General features: G+C 33.5%; 1 protein-coding gene across 3 annotated transcripts in view; it reads right to left on the bottom strand.

Annotated features, from left to right (window-relative positions):
* The window catches only part of LOC138722707 (sodium channel protein type 2 subunit alpha-like), a 78758-nt gene that overhangs the window by 23630 nt on the left and 41384 nt on the right, over positions 1 to 13744 (bottom strand). For all 3 annotated transcript variants that reach the window (XM_069861186.1, XM_069861184.1, XM_069861185.1), the window contains 3 exons: positions 13118 to 13474; positions 10627 to 11112; positions 360 to 480 (listed from right to left, as the gene is read on the bottom strand). In XM_069861186.1, the coding sequence (XP_069717287.1) occupies positions 360 to 480; positions 10627 to 11112; positions 13118 to 13474 (964 nt within the window). The remainder of the gene's footprint in view (positions 1 to 359; positions 481 to 10626; positions 11113 to 13117; positions 13475 to 13744) is intronic.

Here is a 13744-nt window from a genome sequence, read left to right as displayed (position 1 = left end):
CCAAAAGACACTGCTGGTTTTGACTGTTGGTGTGTAACTGTTCCATTTGTTGATGCAGTCTCAAAATTTGTTACAAACTTCAAAGATCCTTTCAAATAACCAGAAAGCGTTTCATGAATAGAAAAGTTAATGAAGTTTTGTAGTTACAAGATATATGCAGTGGCCAAGCAAATAAAGTTACTCAAAGCCTAGGGAAACCCAGTTTTGGCATCTCATTTCCAGCATTCTAGGCTGAGTATATTCTTTCAGTTGTTGAAATCATGAAGGCCACCAGATCTGAGAGTCTCAAGAACTTAATTATGCCTAGTAATAATGCCATTTTACTTATATATCTCTTAAGTCAATGGTTATTTTACAACCTTCTGTGAAACAGGCTTCTGGTTCAAGAGCTTCTTCACTTTCAATTTCTGCTTGCTCGCCCTCTCCAGGAGGGGCAATATCAACTGTGCTGCCTTCTGATGAACTGGATGCATTTAGTTTCTGCAAGTAAAGTTCCACAGAACAATTTTTTTCTCATTAGATACATATTCTGTAAAAAATGATACTGAATTAAATCATGCCAGTCTCTGACTTTTGAAGAATGCTGAATTTCTACTGATAAATATGCATCACCATAAGTAAAAACATAGTAGCGAGATGTGCACTTATCGTTCTGTTTCCCAGTTTCTCATCTCATAGGAAACAATTAAATATAATTTGGCTACTAACCTGATCCACGTATAAGACTTCTGAAGTATTCTCAGTAGTATTAAAACTGGAGAGCTTGCATGTGCCACACTCTCAAGTTATTTCGTTTTCTTTACTATATTGGATTACACTAAAAATTTATCTTAGTTTTCCCAGCGAAATGAACTAACAGAAAGCTCCACATATATCTTAATGTCCACTACAGATGGTGTTTTCACAAACATACACCATATCTGGATTAAAAAGCGGTAAATGTAATGGCACTTAATGGCAAATTTCAGCACAATTTAATTTTTGAAGAAAGCACAAATTATCAGATCCAAAATCTCTTCTGTGTGACCTCCTGACATACTTTCCATCCTGAATTTTTCTATAATTTTACTACTTTGTGTACAGTAAAATACCACCCCCCTTACTACAGTAAAGCACTTCTAGATCCGAAAACTGAAAGAACTGGAGAGTGATATAAAGCAACTGAAATTAAATAACTTTTACCAAGTACATTGCAATTTGGATCAGGTCAAGCTGTTTATCACTCATGCAGTACTGCCCATAATTTTGTCCTTCTAAGAAAGCATATTTTGAAAGGACAAACGTCATAAAGATGCAGTCTAATGCAATAACGGGACTAGAGTTCGTACCTTGTTTTACTTGTCAATACTGTTTGCATCTTTAACTGCTTTCATCCAAAATACATTATCTTTTACTGTGAAATAATGCTTGTAGTCAGAAAGCAACATTTACAAAAGCATGGAGGTGAAATTTGTCTGGTTTATACCATGTAGCAGTAATACACAGGAATTTTGAGGGGCATCTGTGATGTACCACTAGCTTAAATACTTTCAACTGTACAGGCACTGATGTAACAAAAGGACATTTGGTCACAGCTTGTGACAAACCAGTTTGAAGTTTCAGCTGAACAGATCTGGTCATGCCCTTGACGACCTTTCTATACATTTTTTTGAGAGAATGTTTAATACCAAATACTTTTCACATTCAGTTTTCAAGATGGTGAAATTTTTTTAATATATAAAAGAATATTCTTCAGATTATTTGAATGGTTTTTCAATAAATGATAAGCAACAACTTTTAAAAAGAGGCATCTCCATGTATTCTTTTCTTCAGAGTCACTGCTGCAAATTAAAACTAGTTATTTAACTCTCTGGTTAAAACCCAGTCCCTTCAGGAAAATGCACTGGGAGCTAAGAGCTTTTGTCTGCCAGAAATGAAGTAAATGGCACATGTATCTTTATATAGGTTGATAATCAATGTTTTCCTCATATTCAACTCTTACATGAGATCAATGAAGTTAAAAAAAAATTCATGTTGGGTGACAGGTAATTTCAGGGTTACGTTTCAAGAAGCCATTCACATACACCTGCAAACATAGTCAATACAGGGTCAGTCAGACCTTCGGCTACATGGCTGTTACTGCATTGTGACCAAAAATAAAGGACTTGACACATAATAGAAAAGGTTTCTGACAAGAATACAGGTATGAGTTTGAAAGCTATTCTTTCCCATTTTAAATATTATAATCTATCATACACAGAAAATCATGCTGACAATTTTGAAAACATTTGTATAAATACACTGAGATTTGGAAGTTTCTGATGGTAAGTGTTTGCTTAGTAAACATGTTAAAATAGCATCCTTCCTTTTTTTGTACTGCACTTCCTCTGTAATTTCCAAAATTTATACATGTAAAATAGTTACAGTTGTATTGCCTGTAAGTGGAATAATTTTCTTACTGGTCATGTAGATCAGTAAGTCCAAAATAAAGTATTGTCTACTTCATACAGTGAGAATATTTAAAACTTTGCTTTCTGTGTTACATTTACAGACCAAAATGCACATTAATGTACATTATGTAAAGCATTATTAGCTCACCCTCTTACTATCTACACTTAAGGCTCTCTTTTAAAAAAGGAAATAAGATTTGTGAATTAATCCTCTTAGTATAAATCATAGTAATACAAAGAAATAAGAAGTTTGAAACCTGTCACTGAAATTATAGGCAGTTTCTTCATTAAATAAAACCCAAATGTTGTGAAAATCAGAATCTGTCACAATAAAGTCAGGAAATTTAGAACTAATTCATGGCCTGATCCATCGTCATTAAATCAATTAAATAATAATAATAACATCACGATAAAGATTGATAATAAGCATCAATCATTATTTTAATCTCTACGAGTGCCAGTTAAAAGGCAGCCAATTTTTTAACTGCTTCTTCCCATGCAAACTCTGTTGCAGATAGTCCTGTCAGCATGGTTGCTAAAAATGAAGTCACAGAAGTGCAACCTGTAATCAGTACAAACAAAACCTTCATTATTTTTCAAACAAACAACTGCATTATAAAAAAACCCTCAATGTTAATAAAACTCCTCTTCTTTGCTTCAATACCCTAAATTAGGAAAGAATCACTGCATTTTAAATAAGGTGACTTTAATGATTTTTTTTTTTGCAATGAAATTAATAAAACTAATAGGAAACTCAAGATACATTATGGATTAACACAATCTTCTTTTCACCTCATAAATGTGATTATAAGCCTCTAGACCACGCCATGTCCTGTAAATACTTATTTGCATCTTCAATGATATTACATTTTCCTTTACAAGGATACATTTGAAAGCAATTGCTTATGATGCAGCATTCTCAAGGCCTGAATCAGCAAAACAACATGCTTGACTATAGCAGAAGCCTGAGCAATACTGTGGAAATCACACACAAAAAATAAAATAAAAAGTAAGACTGCCTCATTGAGATTACATTTTTCTGAAAATAGTATTATAAATACTATCCTGTAGAATATTACATTAAAAAATGCTTCATCACCAACCCAAATTCTTAGTATATGTATAATCAGCCTCCGTACTGTCCTTTCAGAGCAGTGCATCACTTTTCAAAAGCTTAGATCATTAAAACAAGCTTTGACCAACAGCATGTAAATGTGCCCATTTACAAGAAAATGCATTCACTTAAGACCTGGTCTTGCTCTCATTTGATTTTATTCTAGATTTCAATAAAAGCAAGAGCAGGCTGCTAAAATTTTAAGCTTTACAAACGGCTTCATGATTCAAGTGACAATAAAATAAAGGGATTCAGCCATTACAAATTTGCCTTTAGTAATTCGGTATATGGTTTTCTCCTTTAAATCTTGAAAGCTGCACTGTAATTGAGAGACAAAATATAAAATAATGGGGATCAATGATTCCAACGTGATTCTAAACTGACTTTAAACCTCAGATCTTTTGTTATTTGACTTTTATATAATGTTAAGAAAAACACTTTAAAAAAATCTATTTCCTTAAAGTTTTATTTGGTTTGAAGCATATCTTGATTTAAAATTTAATAAGTAATATCTGAGAATTTTCAGAATAAACACCAATAGGAATTTCTTTTGGCATCTCCGGACAACTTATAATATCAATATAATATAGATAGATCATACTGCATTATAATCAATGGTACAAAGTGAACTATTCGGTTATACTTCTGAAGCCAGTGAGACTCTCTCCCTGATGGCAACAGCTTTGTATGCTGCTGTAGGACTGAAATCTCAATCCCAACAAAATTTTGTTGCCAAGTTTTGCTAGAATTGTTTGACCTCCTTACTTCGGCTCCTATGCAACATTTGCTGTCCCTATTACTGAAACCTCTGCCTGTTATGCATAAATGGAGGTTATGCTTTCCTATAATGAAAAAAATACCACGAGGGTAAGTTTACATGGAATTTCATGAAAATTATGTCAACCACTGCATATTCTTTGTAATTTATACCAAGTAAAATCCCCCAGGTCAGTCAGACTGCTGTCATAAAACATGTGCCAAAACACCACTATTTATGAAGGGCTTTAATAAGAACATAGTATTTATAAAATGCTTTGCTTTGAGCTTTTTAAGGAGGGGAGTATTTTCTAAGCAGAATGCTAGCAATTATGAAACTGTTTGCTCTGTCTACAGTTCATAAAACTCAAGATATGCACTGCCCAAATGAATACAGAACGTAGTTTATAGCATCTTGATGATTTGCATTACAGTGCATTGCAGGTTTAAAAGTATAACGGTGTCGTTTTTATTTGAGTAGCTTCTGCAATAGTTTAAATGTTATTGATTAAGGAGCTGAAGTTGTGGCAGCAATCATTACATAAATCTCTTAACACTTTCATTAAACATTTACATTTATAAGGGCTGAATCAAAAAGGGTTGTTTTTATTTTAAAAAAACTGTGCATGCTCCCTTTTTATTTGATCTCTTTAACGTATATCATTCCAGTACTTTTATGATCCATACTCAAAAACCTGTAGAGCATGCAGTTATTGCTAAATACTCTATTAAAATATCGAGTAAAATCATTAGCAGAGTTAAAATAAGTATGTTGGGGTTGCCAGTCCCACCTGACCATGCTGTGATGTGAGTCCCATGACTCAGCAAAGAGCAGCTGTGCATGTTTCTACCATCTTGCAATGGATAGGGAAGGTACATAGCTGAAGAGCATGCAGGCCAGTCAAAATCCATTAAAAAGTGATTATATATATATACACATATATATGTATAACTTGCTTAGGTAACCTGTGTGAAAGTGGTGACACGTTGCTCTACCTGGTTAAAAAGCACCAGAGCTGCATTCTTGATTGCTCCAGCTTGGTTTTACCCCTGTGAGAAGTAAGAATGGTAGGCAGTGAAGTTCAGTACACAGGATCTCTAGTTTTCCTCTTTTTTGGAATCTCTAATTCAAACATGGCTTTAGCACAATTAAAACATAATTATTAAATATTTTATGATCAGTTGGCAAAAAGGGAAACACATACCACCTGGAATGTTCAGCAAACTTTTCTACAGAACTTGTTAGTTTATTTTATGAAACAAGAAACACAGAAGCTAGACCTACTGATCCACACTCTGAACTTGTGATTTGTAAATAAAAATGCAATGAATCTAATTAATAAAGACATGGTTAGCAGATTTGGAAAGTTTTCCAGGACTTGGAAAGTTTTCCAGTATTTATATAGTGCTTAATGCATATTAATGAAAATTTTAAGGGTATTTTTGGTTTGATGTTCTAGTCTTCATTTAAATGACCATGTAATTATTTATATTTTGCAAAAAAAATGTACATACAGTAAGCAAAATACTTTGAAGATATATGTCTTCCCATTCCTCCTTCATCCTCTAATAATGGTAGTAGAACTTATAGATCTCAATGAAAATAAACTTCCTTAATTTCTGTTCAAATTAAATGTGATGAAGTATCATGTTGTGTAAGTTTCTAGTTTAAATTTAGCATGCTATATATTTCTGACTCTATAATCTCTCTTTAATTGTTTCGGAAGAGAATTGGATTAGTGTCTGGAGCATGGCCCTTAAGTGTATCCAGAGATATGGTTTCATTCATTAGCTATCCACAGCTAGTCCATAGCTTACAGGATCTCTGACTTTTTAAGATACTGTTCTGTAATTGGTCAGTTTTAGAAAATGGAATTTTAAGTGTTGGATATTTTAAAAGAAATGAGATAAAAAAATCATCCAACAAATTTATCAAATCATTACTGGGTATGTTTTGGCAAAGAAATTTATTGAAAGTCAATAGCAGTGCTTAACTTTTGGGAATGCAATAACTATGTTCCTGTCTTCTTACTCTACCTAGTCACAAAGGCACACGTGAAGCCAATCAGAAAACTGAGCTTATTCCTTGTCTTGAAAATTCAGTGGATTAGATGATGAAGGATATTTTTATTAAAACCATCTGTTGTGATTCCAGAAGTTAATTGATCAACTTTACTTCTTCAATCTGAATTTGTACTTACTGTATATATACTGTAGATATAAATGGTTTTGGAATCTGGAATTATAGAGGCCTGTAGGTATATGTATTTCTTTTGTCATTAAATAAGCTTTCCATAACTGATTAAATTACTTTTCCATGTTGAAACCCAAAAGTTTTTTTCATAAAGTTGTGATTCAGGTATAATGAACAGTTTTTAAGTGGTACAGAAATACAATAGTTAGGAATCTTATGTTTGGTAAGATTAACATAATCCATGCATTTCACTGATTAGCAGGCATATTTTATAATAGAAACATCATCCTCAATGCTAACTTCAAATTATCCCCTGTAGTTTTTTCTAGTTTTCTTGCTACCTTTAAAGTTAATTATCTCAAGTACCTTATATTCAAAGCAGAAAGATGTTATTTCTAGTGGTTATTTAATTTAGTATTGCATCTCTGCTCTCTGATAGCACATACTGACAAAATCCTCCTTCAAAGTATCAATGAAGTGTTCGCTTTCTTCAAGTACTTTCAGCCAACTCTTACGCTAAAGTTGTGGGTAACTTTTAAATCTATTGAAGGTTATTGTTATGTTTCATGCAAACAGAGTCTTCCCCAGATTTCTAATGGTATGTGTTAGAACAATCTGTTTAGGTCTGGAACTTGCTGCCAAGTTACAGAATAGACCCTGGCAGGTTTGGGAAGTTATTAACTAGCAAATAAGTGTTTTTATGAAAGGGGAAAAAAACAAGCAAAAAAAAGGAAACAGCCTTCCAAAGGTAATCTGATGGCTGTACCATAGTATATCTGACAATAAAAATAGAAAAAAATCACAATTTGTTCCTCTCTCACCCATAGTTACAGTATCTGTAGTAATTACCTGTTCTTGACATGTTCCTCATGGGCATACAGACCCTGCCCCACTTCTAGCATGACTATTATTTCTGATAGACTTTAAACAATAATTCTGGCATTCAATAAGAAACCAGAAAAAAAAGGCTCATTTTACAGTTCCCGTACAGATAGCTTTGCTGTTAAATAATAAGTTATTAAAGGTGATACTTCCTGAGGGTATTTTAAGTGTTAAGTACTGCCACAGTTAAGGCAGGGAAAGTTCTGCCCAATCTCTTACCCCGCCTTTTGCAGATCATGTCTCCGCCTAGCAGGAATGTTGTCTCAGTGGTATCCCTTGAGAGGCAAATAAAGCAAATAACAATGTACTGTTCTAGAGAGGTAACTTAAACACTGCACCAATACACATTTTGTCTTCCTCAAAAGACAATCAGAAGGCAGCAAAAGATTCCACAGTACTGTTGACTTGGTAGGAGAAGATTTGGAATCTTCACAAATTCCTGACACGTGTTCAGAGCATCTGTTCATGTATTACCAAAGCAGGTAGATTTGTATACACACACTCAAAAAAAAAAAAAAAGCACTTCCTCCTTTCCCTAAAAAAACATCCAGAAGGAATGGAATAAGGAATCCAGAACAAAACCCACAATTAATATAGAATTCACTATTTTCAGGGCACTGGTAAAAAGTTCCTGTTAGGTACTGTTCACAATATGCACACTTGCACTGTACAAATACATCAAACAGTTAAATGCTAAACAGTTGTGTGAGAGCACTATAGCTCCAGCCTCACAATGGTAGTGATTATTACACTCTATGGAAATGCTGAGGATTCACCGAAGCCCTAAATATATCCTATTCCCATTGAAAATTTCTCCACAAGGTCTTGATGTGTACAGCATCCATCATCTACTGGCAGATTTCCCACAGCCACCTGAAATTTTCCCTCTCGAATTGCTTGTACAGAATTTTGAATTTGATTTCTCTTTCTAAAGACACACAGGTTCATCTGAAGTCCATTAAAAATGCAAAAACCCTTTTGTTTTATTACAGTCCTGGAGCTTCAGGAAGAAAAAGGCATGACGCCTAAACCAAGCAAAGATAGGAATGAACAGAGCAATGACTTGTGAAAGTCACCTGAAATTGGTATAATTCAGAACTTCTCAGCACAATAAGGGCTCTTACTCTTATTTCCTTGAGTTGTACTTGCATCATATGTTCACTAGAAAAACAGAGGAGTTTCTGCCTATGCATTGCATTTGGGTTTGTCCTCAGCTGTCCTGATAAGAGTATACAGCAGTACGCTGTAAACTGCACCATTCAGTCTATCTTAAAGAAGTAAACCAATACCAATGGGATGATGTTATTTACCTTACATCGCTGCAATGACACGTCTTATAGTACAGACCCACGAACACTTTACCAGGGTAAATAATACTACCAGGGGATCAAGAGCCAGGTGTGGATGGGAAATTCCCAAGCCAGCTCTGCTACTGAGGCTAACATATCACATAACCACACATCGAGCATCTGCACAGCTTATAAGCCTCCTAACGTCCTAACGCATATTAAAAACTTTCTTAAAAGTAACATATTCTGAAAACTTAGGTGTATAAGTCTACAAGATGGAGTTACTAGGAAGACACTTATCACTGTATTTATCAAAACTAACCACAAGGAAAGCAGAAAATTTATAGTAAAATGGCATTTTAAAGAACATCAGAATAAATGGAAAGACCTAAGATTACTTTGCTAAAGATTCATTGAAAAAAACCCTAACTTTTATTAGATCAGTTTACGTGAAAAAAACTCTCAAACCCAGAGTCACTTTGAAAGCTTGGTTTTTTGATACTAGTTGATCCCATAAATTATATCACCTTACATTTCCTGATTGTCTTATATTCATACATTACCATGGATAAACACAACCGCTACACTATCTTATACATCTACATTGAAAATGTTTGTCTCGTAGCTGAGCAATTCAGTCAGATAATAGAATATCTTGCTCTTAATCTTAAAATTGTTATGCAGAGTAACCTTTGCAGTTGCAAATAAACACACACTCTTTATGCCTCTTTATGTTCCTTAGCATTTTGGTTCCATAGCATACTATGATTAACTGGATCATGGCTATCCATTAATGTTATGTGGTATAGTTTGATATTGCTGAGGAATACAGCATTATAACCTGATAAAATTGTGAAAGAAATAATCAGATTTAAAATGATACATCTTCCTAATGCTAATGAACAGACTATTAAAAATACAGCAGATATACAGCTATGATAGTCATGGATGCAGGGCTTCTCTATATAACAACTTTCTTTATGGCAAACAAACTCTTTTGTATAAATGAATTGTGACACAACATCATAGCTTCATAATCTAACTGAAAACATATTTATCCCTGGTTCCTTATCCCTTAAACCTCACAGTTCCTACATTTCTAATGGCATTGGATATGACTATATTTTGTTAATGCATTTATTAGCTTGTCATTGATCATTATTCCAACATACAAAGTTTTCCTTGAATACCATTATCACCTGTTCATGATCACTTGTGGTATTTAAGCTACTTATATTTTGAGTCATGTAGCTTCTGAGTTTCAGACCATGTTCTCTATTTGCACAATAAAAATAGAGTAAGGCTTTCAAGTAAACTGTTTCCACACACATCTATATTAAAAGATTATTCTGCTGTCCAGAATAACTTGCGGTACTGCTTTACCACGATATTGACTGGTATCTGGATTGTTTCAATTCCACCAACTGTAGTCTTTGGACCCCAAATACACACAAAACTTTTCAGATAATCCTAATTTTTTAGATAATATATCACCGATATATGATGTCAGGGTTCATTTTTAGAACTACCCTAAGTACAGAAAAGAACAAATTTCTCCACTTATATGTGATTTGGCATGTAAAGCTGTATACACTTGATTGTTCCTTAGGCTTATACAATACTCTTATTCCAAAAATCCTGATCACGCTATAGGTACTACAGAAAGACTGTTTTATGAAATATGTGCTAATTCTAAAAACCTGATAAAACTGTGAAAGAAATAATGAGATTTAAAATGATACATCTTCCTATTGCTATTGAACAGACTATTAAAAGTGTAAACTCTAAGGACCCCTATTATACCACCATGTAGGATATTTTTTTTTCTTGTATTATTATTACATAAAATAATAAAATATATCTACATGGCATAAGACAGTTTTTAAACAATTCTAAACATGTAATTAAGAAATATGCAAATCTATGAGTACAGTTTAATTGTTAAGATCCAAAAAATCCTACCTGTTTGCTTTCTTCCATATCAGATTCACTGCTAAATTCTTCTGTATTTAAATTTTCAAAATCTGATTCCCCGACAGCAATGGGCACTGTCACAGTGAGGCCTGGGTTGTTTATGAATGACATATAATCATTTTCATCGATTACATATTTTTCCACACTGCTGCCTGTGCCTACGCCACTGGTGGTTCCATTCCCGTCTTTAAGATAATTCAGATCTTTGCTTATTTCAACAGCAGTATGATTGGAAATGCAGCTGTCTTTCTTGTGGTTTAGCTCTTCAAGTGCTTTGATTTCCTCTAAAGCTTTCTTCTTTCTAACAAAGGCTTTTTGAATGAACTCCCGTATCATTTTTTTAACATAATCTATTCCCTTCTGAATCCTTGCCACCGCAATCTGTAGATTGTTCATTTCATTATCATCATCGGTAGCAGCAAGGTTGTCTGAACTAAATGAGCTCAGCAGCAAGGCCAGAAACAGGTTCAATACCTAAAAGATGAGAGAATACAGCTGTATAGATACATACATATAAGAAGTGACTGCTTTTACTGGATACAATCAAATAGCACACCTTGTTTTGAAAAACATCATTCAGTAGTTTTAGAGAAGTATATAGCACCTTAAATTACAAAAGAACTTCTCACTCATTTTGATCAGTGTTCACTCAGAAGATGAAAACAGACGAGCTAATACTTAATTATCTTAAACTTTTTGATCTTTGAAGCAGCATGATTGCTTAGACTCTAAAGTCAAAAAAAGTTACAAAAATTCTAGGTATACACATTCATCAGAGGTTTGAAAGGTTTCTGTATAAATCTCTTAAAATCACTTGGACTTTAAGTAGAATTAAATAAATGAGTCATTAGATAAGTTTCTATGCTGTAGATATTATAGAAACTTATATCAGTTAATGCTATAATAATCTACATATTTCTAACTAATATTTGGAAGATTATACCGTAAGACTGTAATTTTGTTAGTTCTGGGCTTAAATTCCATAAAGCTTCTCATAAAAATATAAAAGTAATATTTTAAAATTGCTTTTAGACGTTAATATCTATTATTTATAACAATACTGTATTATTTGTTACTAGATTTTTTCCATTTTCACTTGGCAAGAAAATAAAACTTTGTTTGCTCTTATACAAGAATTTAAAAATACAATGAATTTCTTTCATCAGCAGGTAACAATCTTAGCACCAGTATTACCTGAGAACAGCATTATCTTGCCTCAAAATTCAAACATCATTACTGTTGTTTTAATATATTATCTCCTATAAATTGTAGCTGTTTCACTGAACATTACAGGCAATTAATCATTTGATAATTTCAGTCTGATGTACCATCGGGCATCAAAAGTTGTCATGATACATCAAAATGGCATGAATAAACTTCCCCATAGTTAAATGTGTTAGGTCTATGAGAATCAGATCTTCAGACTTTCACAATTCCAGAAAAGAAGCCTGAAGGTAAAAAGATGCTTGAAAGAAAGAAGACAATATGAATCTGAAACAGTATTTCTATGCTGCAGCTAATAAAAAAAAATAAATAGTAGAGCAGGTTACTGATCATAAGTAACTTTCTGGGGCTCTGCACATTTCTCTGATATACTGTCAAGATCGCAAAGTCACATAAGCAAATCAGATACAAACACTTAGAATTCTGTTTTATAAAAATTTAAGTCATGTTAAAATACATCATAAAAGGAAAAGACTTTTCAAAAGTAATGAAATATTGGTTTTATGCATATCAGAATGAACTGCAAAGATTAATAGTAAAAGAAACTTAAAGTAAAAATATAAATGGTGCATTCCAGTTATAATCTTGATTTCTAAGAAGTTCTCTCCAATTCGGTATTTATCAACTGAACCTGTGGCATTTTAACTTGTCAGCTTGAATGATTTTTTTTTTACATAAAGGTTTCTTCTATAATACAGAGACAGAAACTTTCAAATGCATTTTCAGGATGGACATCCAATCGCTCTGAATTTTGTTTCTGTTTTTTACACCTAAACAGGCCGAAAAGTTCAGTATGTAAAATCAAGATATTCTATATAAGAACATCTACTTTATATTTTATTTTTATTAAGTCATAAGTCTTATGCTGGAATTAGCTGTAATGAGTGTAAGAAAGTCCATTAGATTTTTTTTCTCTGAAGAAGCTGCTGCCCAGGAGCTGGTGCAGCATAAGCTTAATTGATTCAGAGTAGTTAGGAAGACATTTGGATTTAAACAGCACCTCTAAATTAGCTGCAGCACTCCCATGATAGGGTGTTTGATTTGATTTTCTGTTGCATACCTAAATTGCTGGACCCACATGGAAATGAGTGAAAAAGAGAAGAAAGGAATCATCATATGTTTTTTACCAAAAATGTAGCACGTTCAGATTTACTTTTTCATTCTGAACAGAGATATGGCAAACATTCTCACTGTCTAGCTGTAAGTTATGTACATTTTACATCAGAGTTAATGTTAAAATATGTTCATCACGTACCACTAGGTTTCCAATCACCATGACCAGCATGAAAACAATAAGGCACATGGTTTGGCCTGCAACCTCCATGCAGTCCCACATTGTTTCTATCCATTCTCCACACAGCACTCGAAACACAATCAGGAAAGAGTGGAAAAAGTCATGCATGTGCCAGCGTGGAAGCTCACAGTCACTAGAGATCTTGCAGACACATTCCTTGTAGCTTTTCCCAAACAGCTGCATCCCAACCACAGCGAAAATGAACACAATGATGGCCAGCACCAGAGTCAGATTCCCCAAAGCCCCCACTGAGTTGCCAATGATCTTAATCAGCATGTTTAGTGTTGGCCAAGATTTCGCCAATTTGAAAACTCGAAGCTGAAAAACAAAAAGTGCAAAGGAACCATTAGTGTTAGTTACAAAATAGAATTTAGGTCTAACTTGTTTATCAGAGCATGCCAGGTTTTGTAAATTCATTTGTTCTTCAGTTGGAATGTATTATTATTTAATGAAAAGTGTGGAGCATCGATTTTGATATTTGCTTAAACTGCAGTGTTCAGCATTTAGTCTTAGTGATGCACAGAAAAAATAAAAACAACCCATAATTTGTGTTTGTACCACATTTGATTTTAAATTTTTAAACTTCCT

This window comes from Phaenicophaeus curvirostris, chromosome 7 (assembly GCF_032191515.1).
Source record: "Phaenicophaeus curvirostris isolate KB17595 chromosome 7, BPBGC_Pcur_1.0, whole genome shotgun sequence".
NCBI classification, from domain to species: domain Eukaryota; kingdom Metazoa; phylum Chordata; class Aves; order Cuculiformes; family Cuculidae; genus Phaenicophaeus; species Phaenicophaeus curvirostris.
The sequence above is the reverse complement of the archived record's forward strand: the minus strand, read 5'-3'. Positions and strand labels throughout refer to the sequence as shown.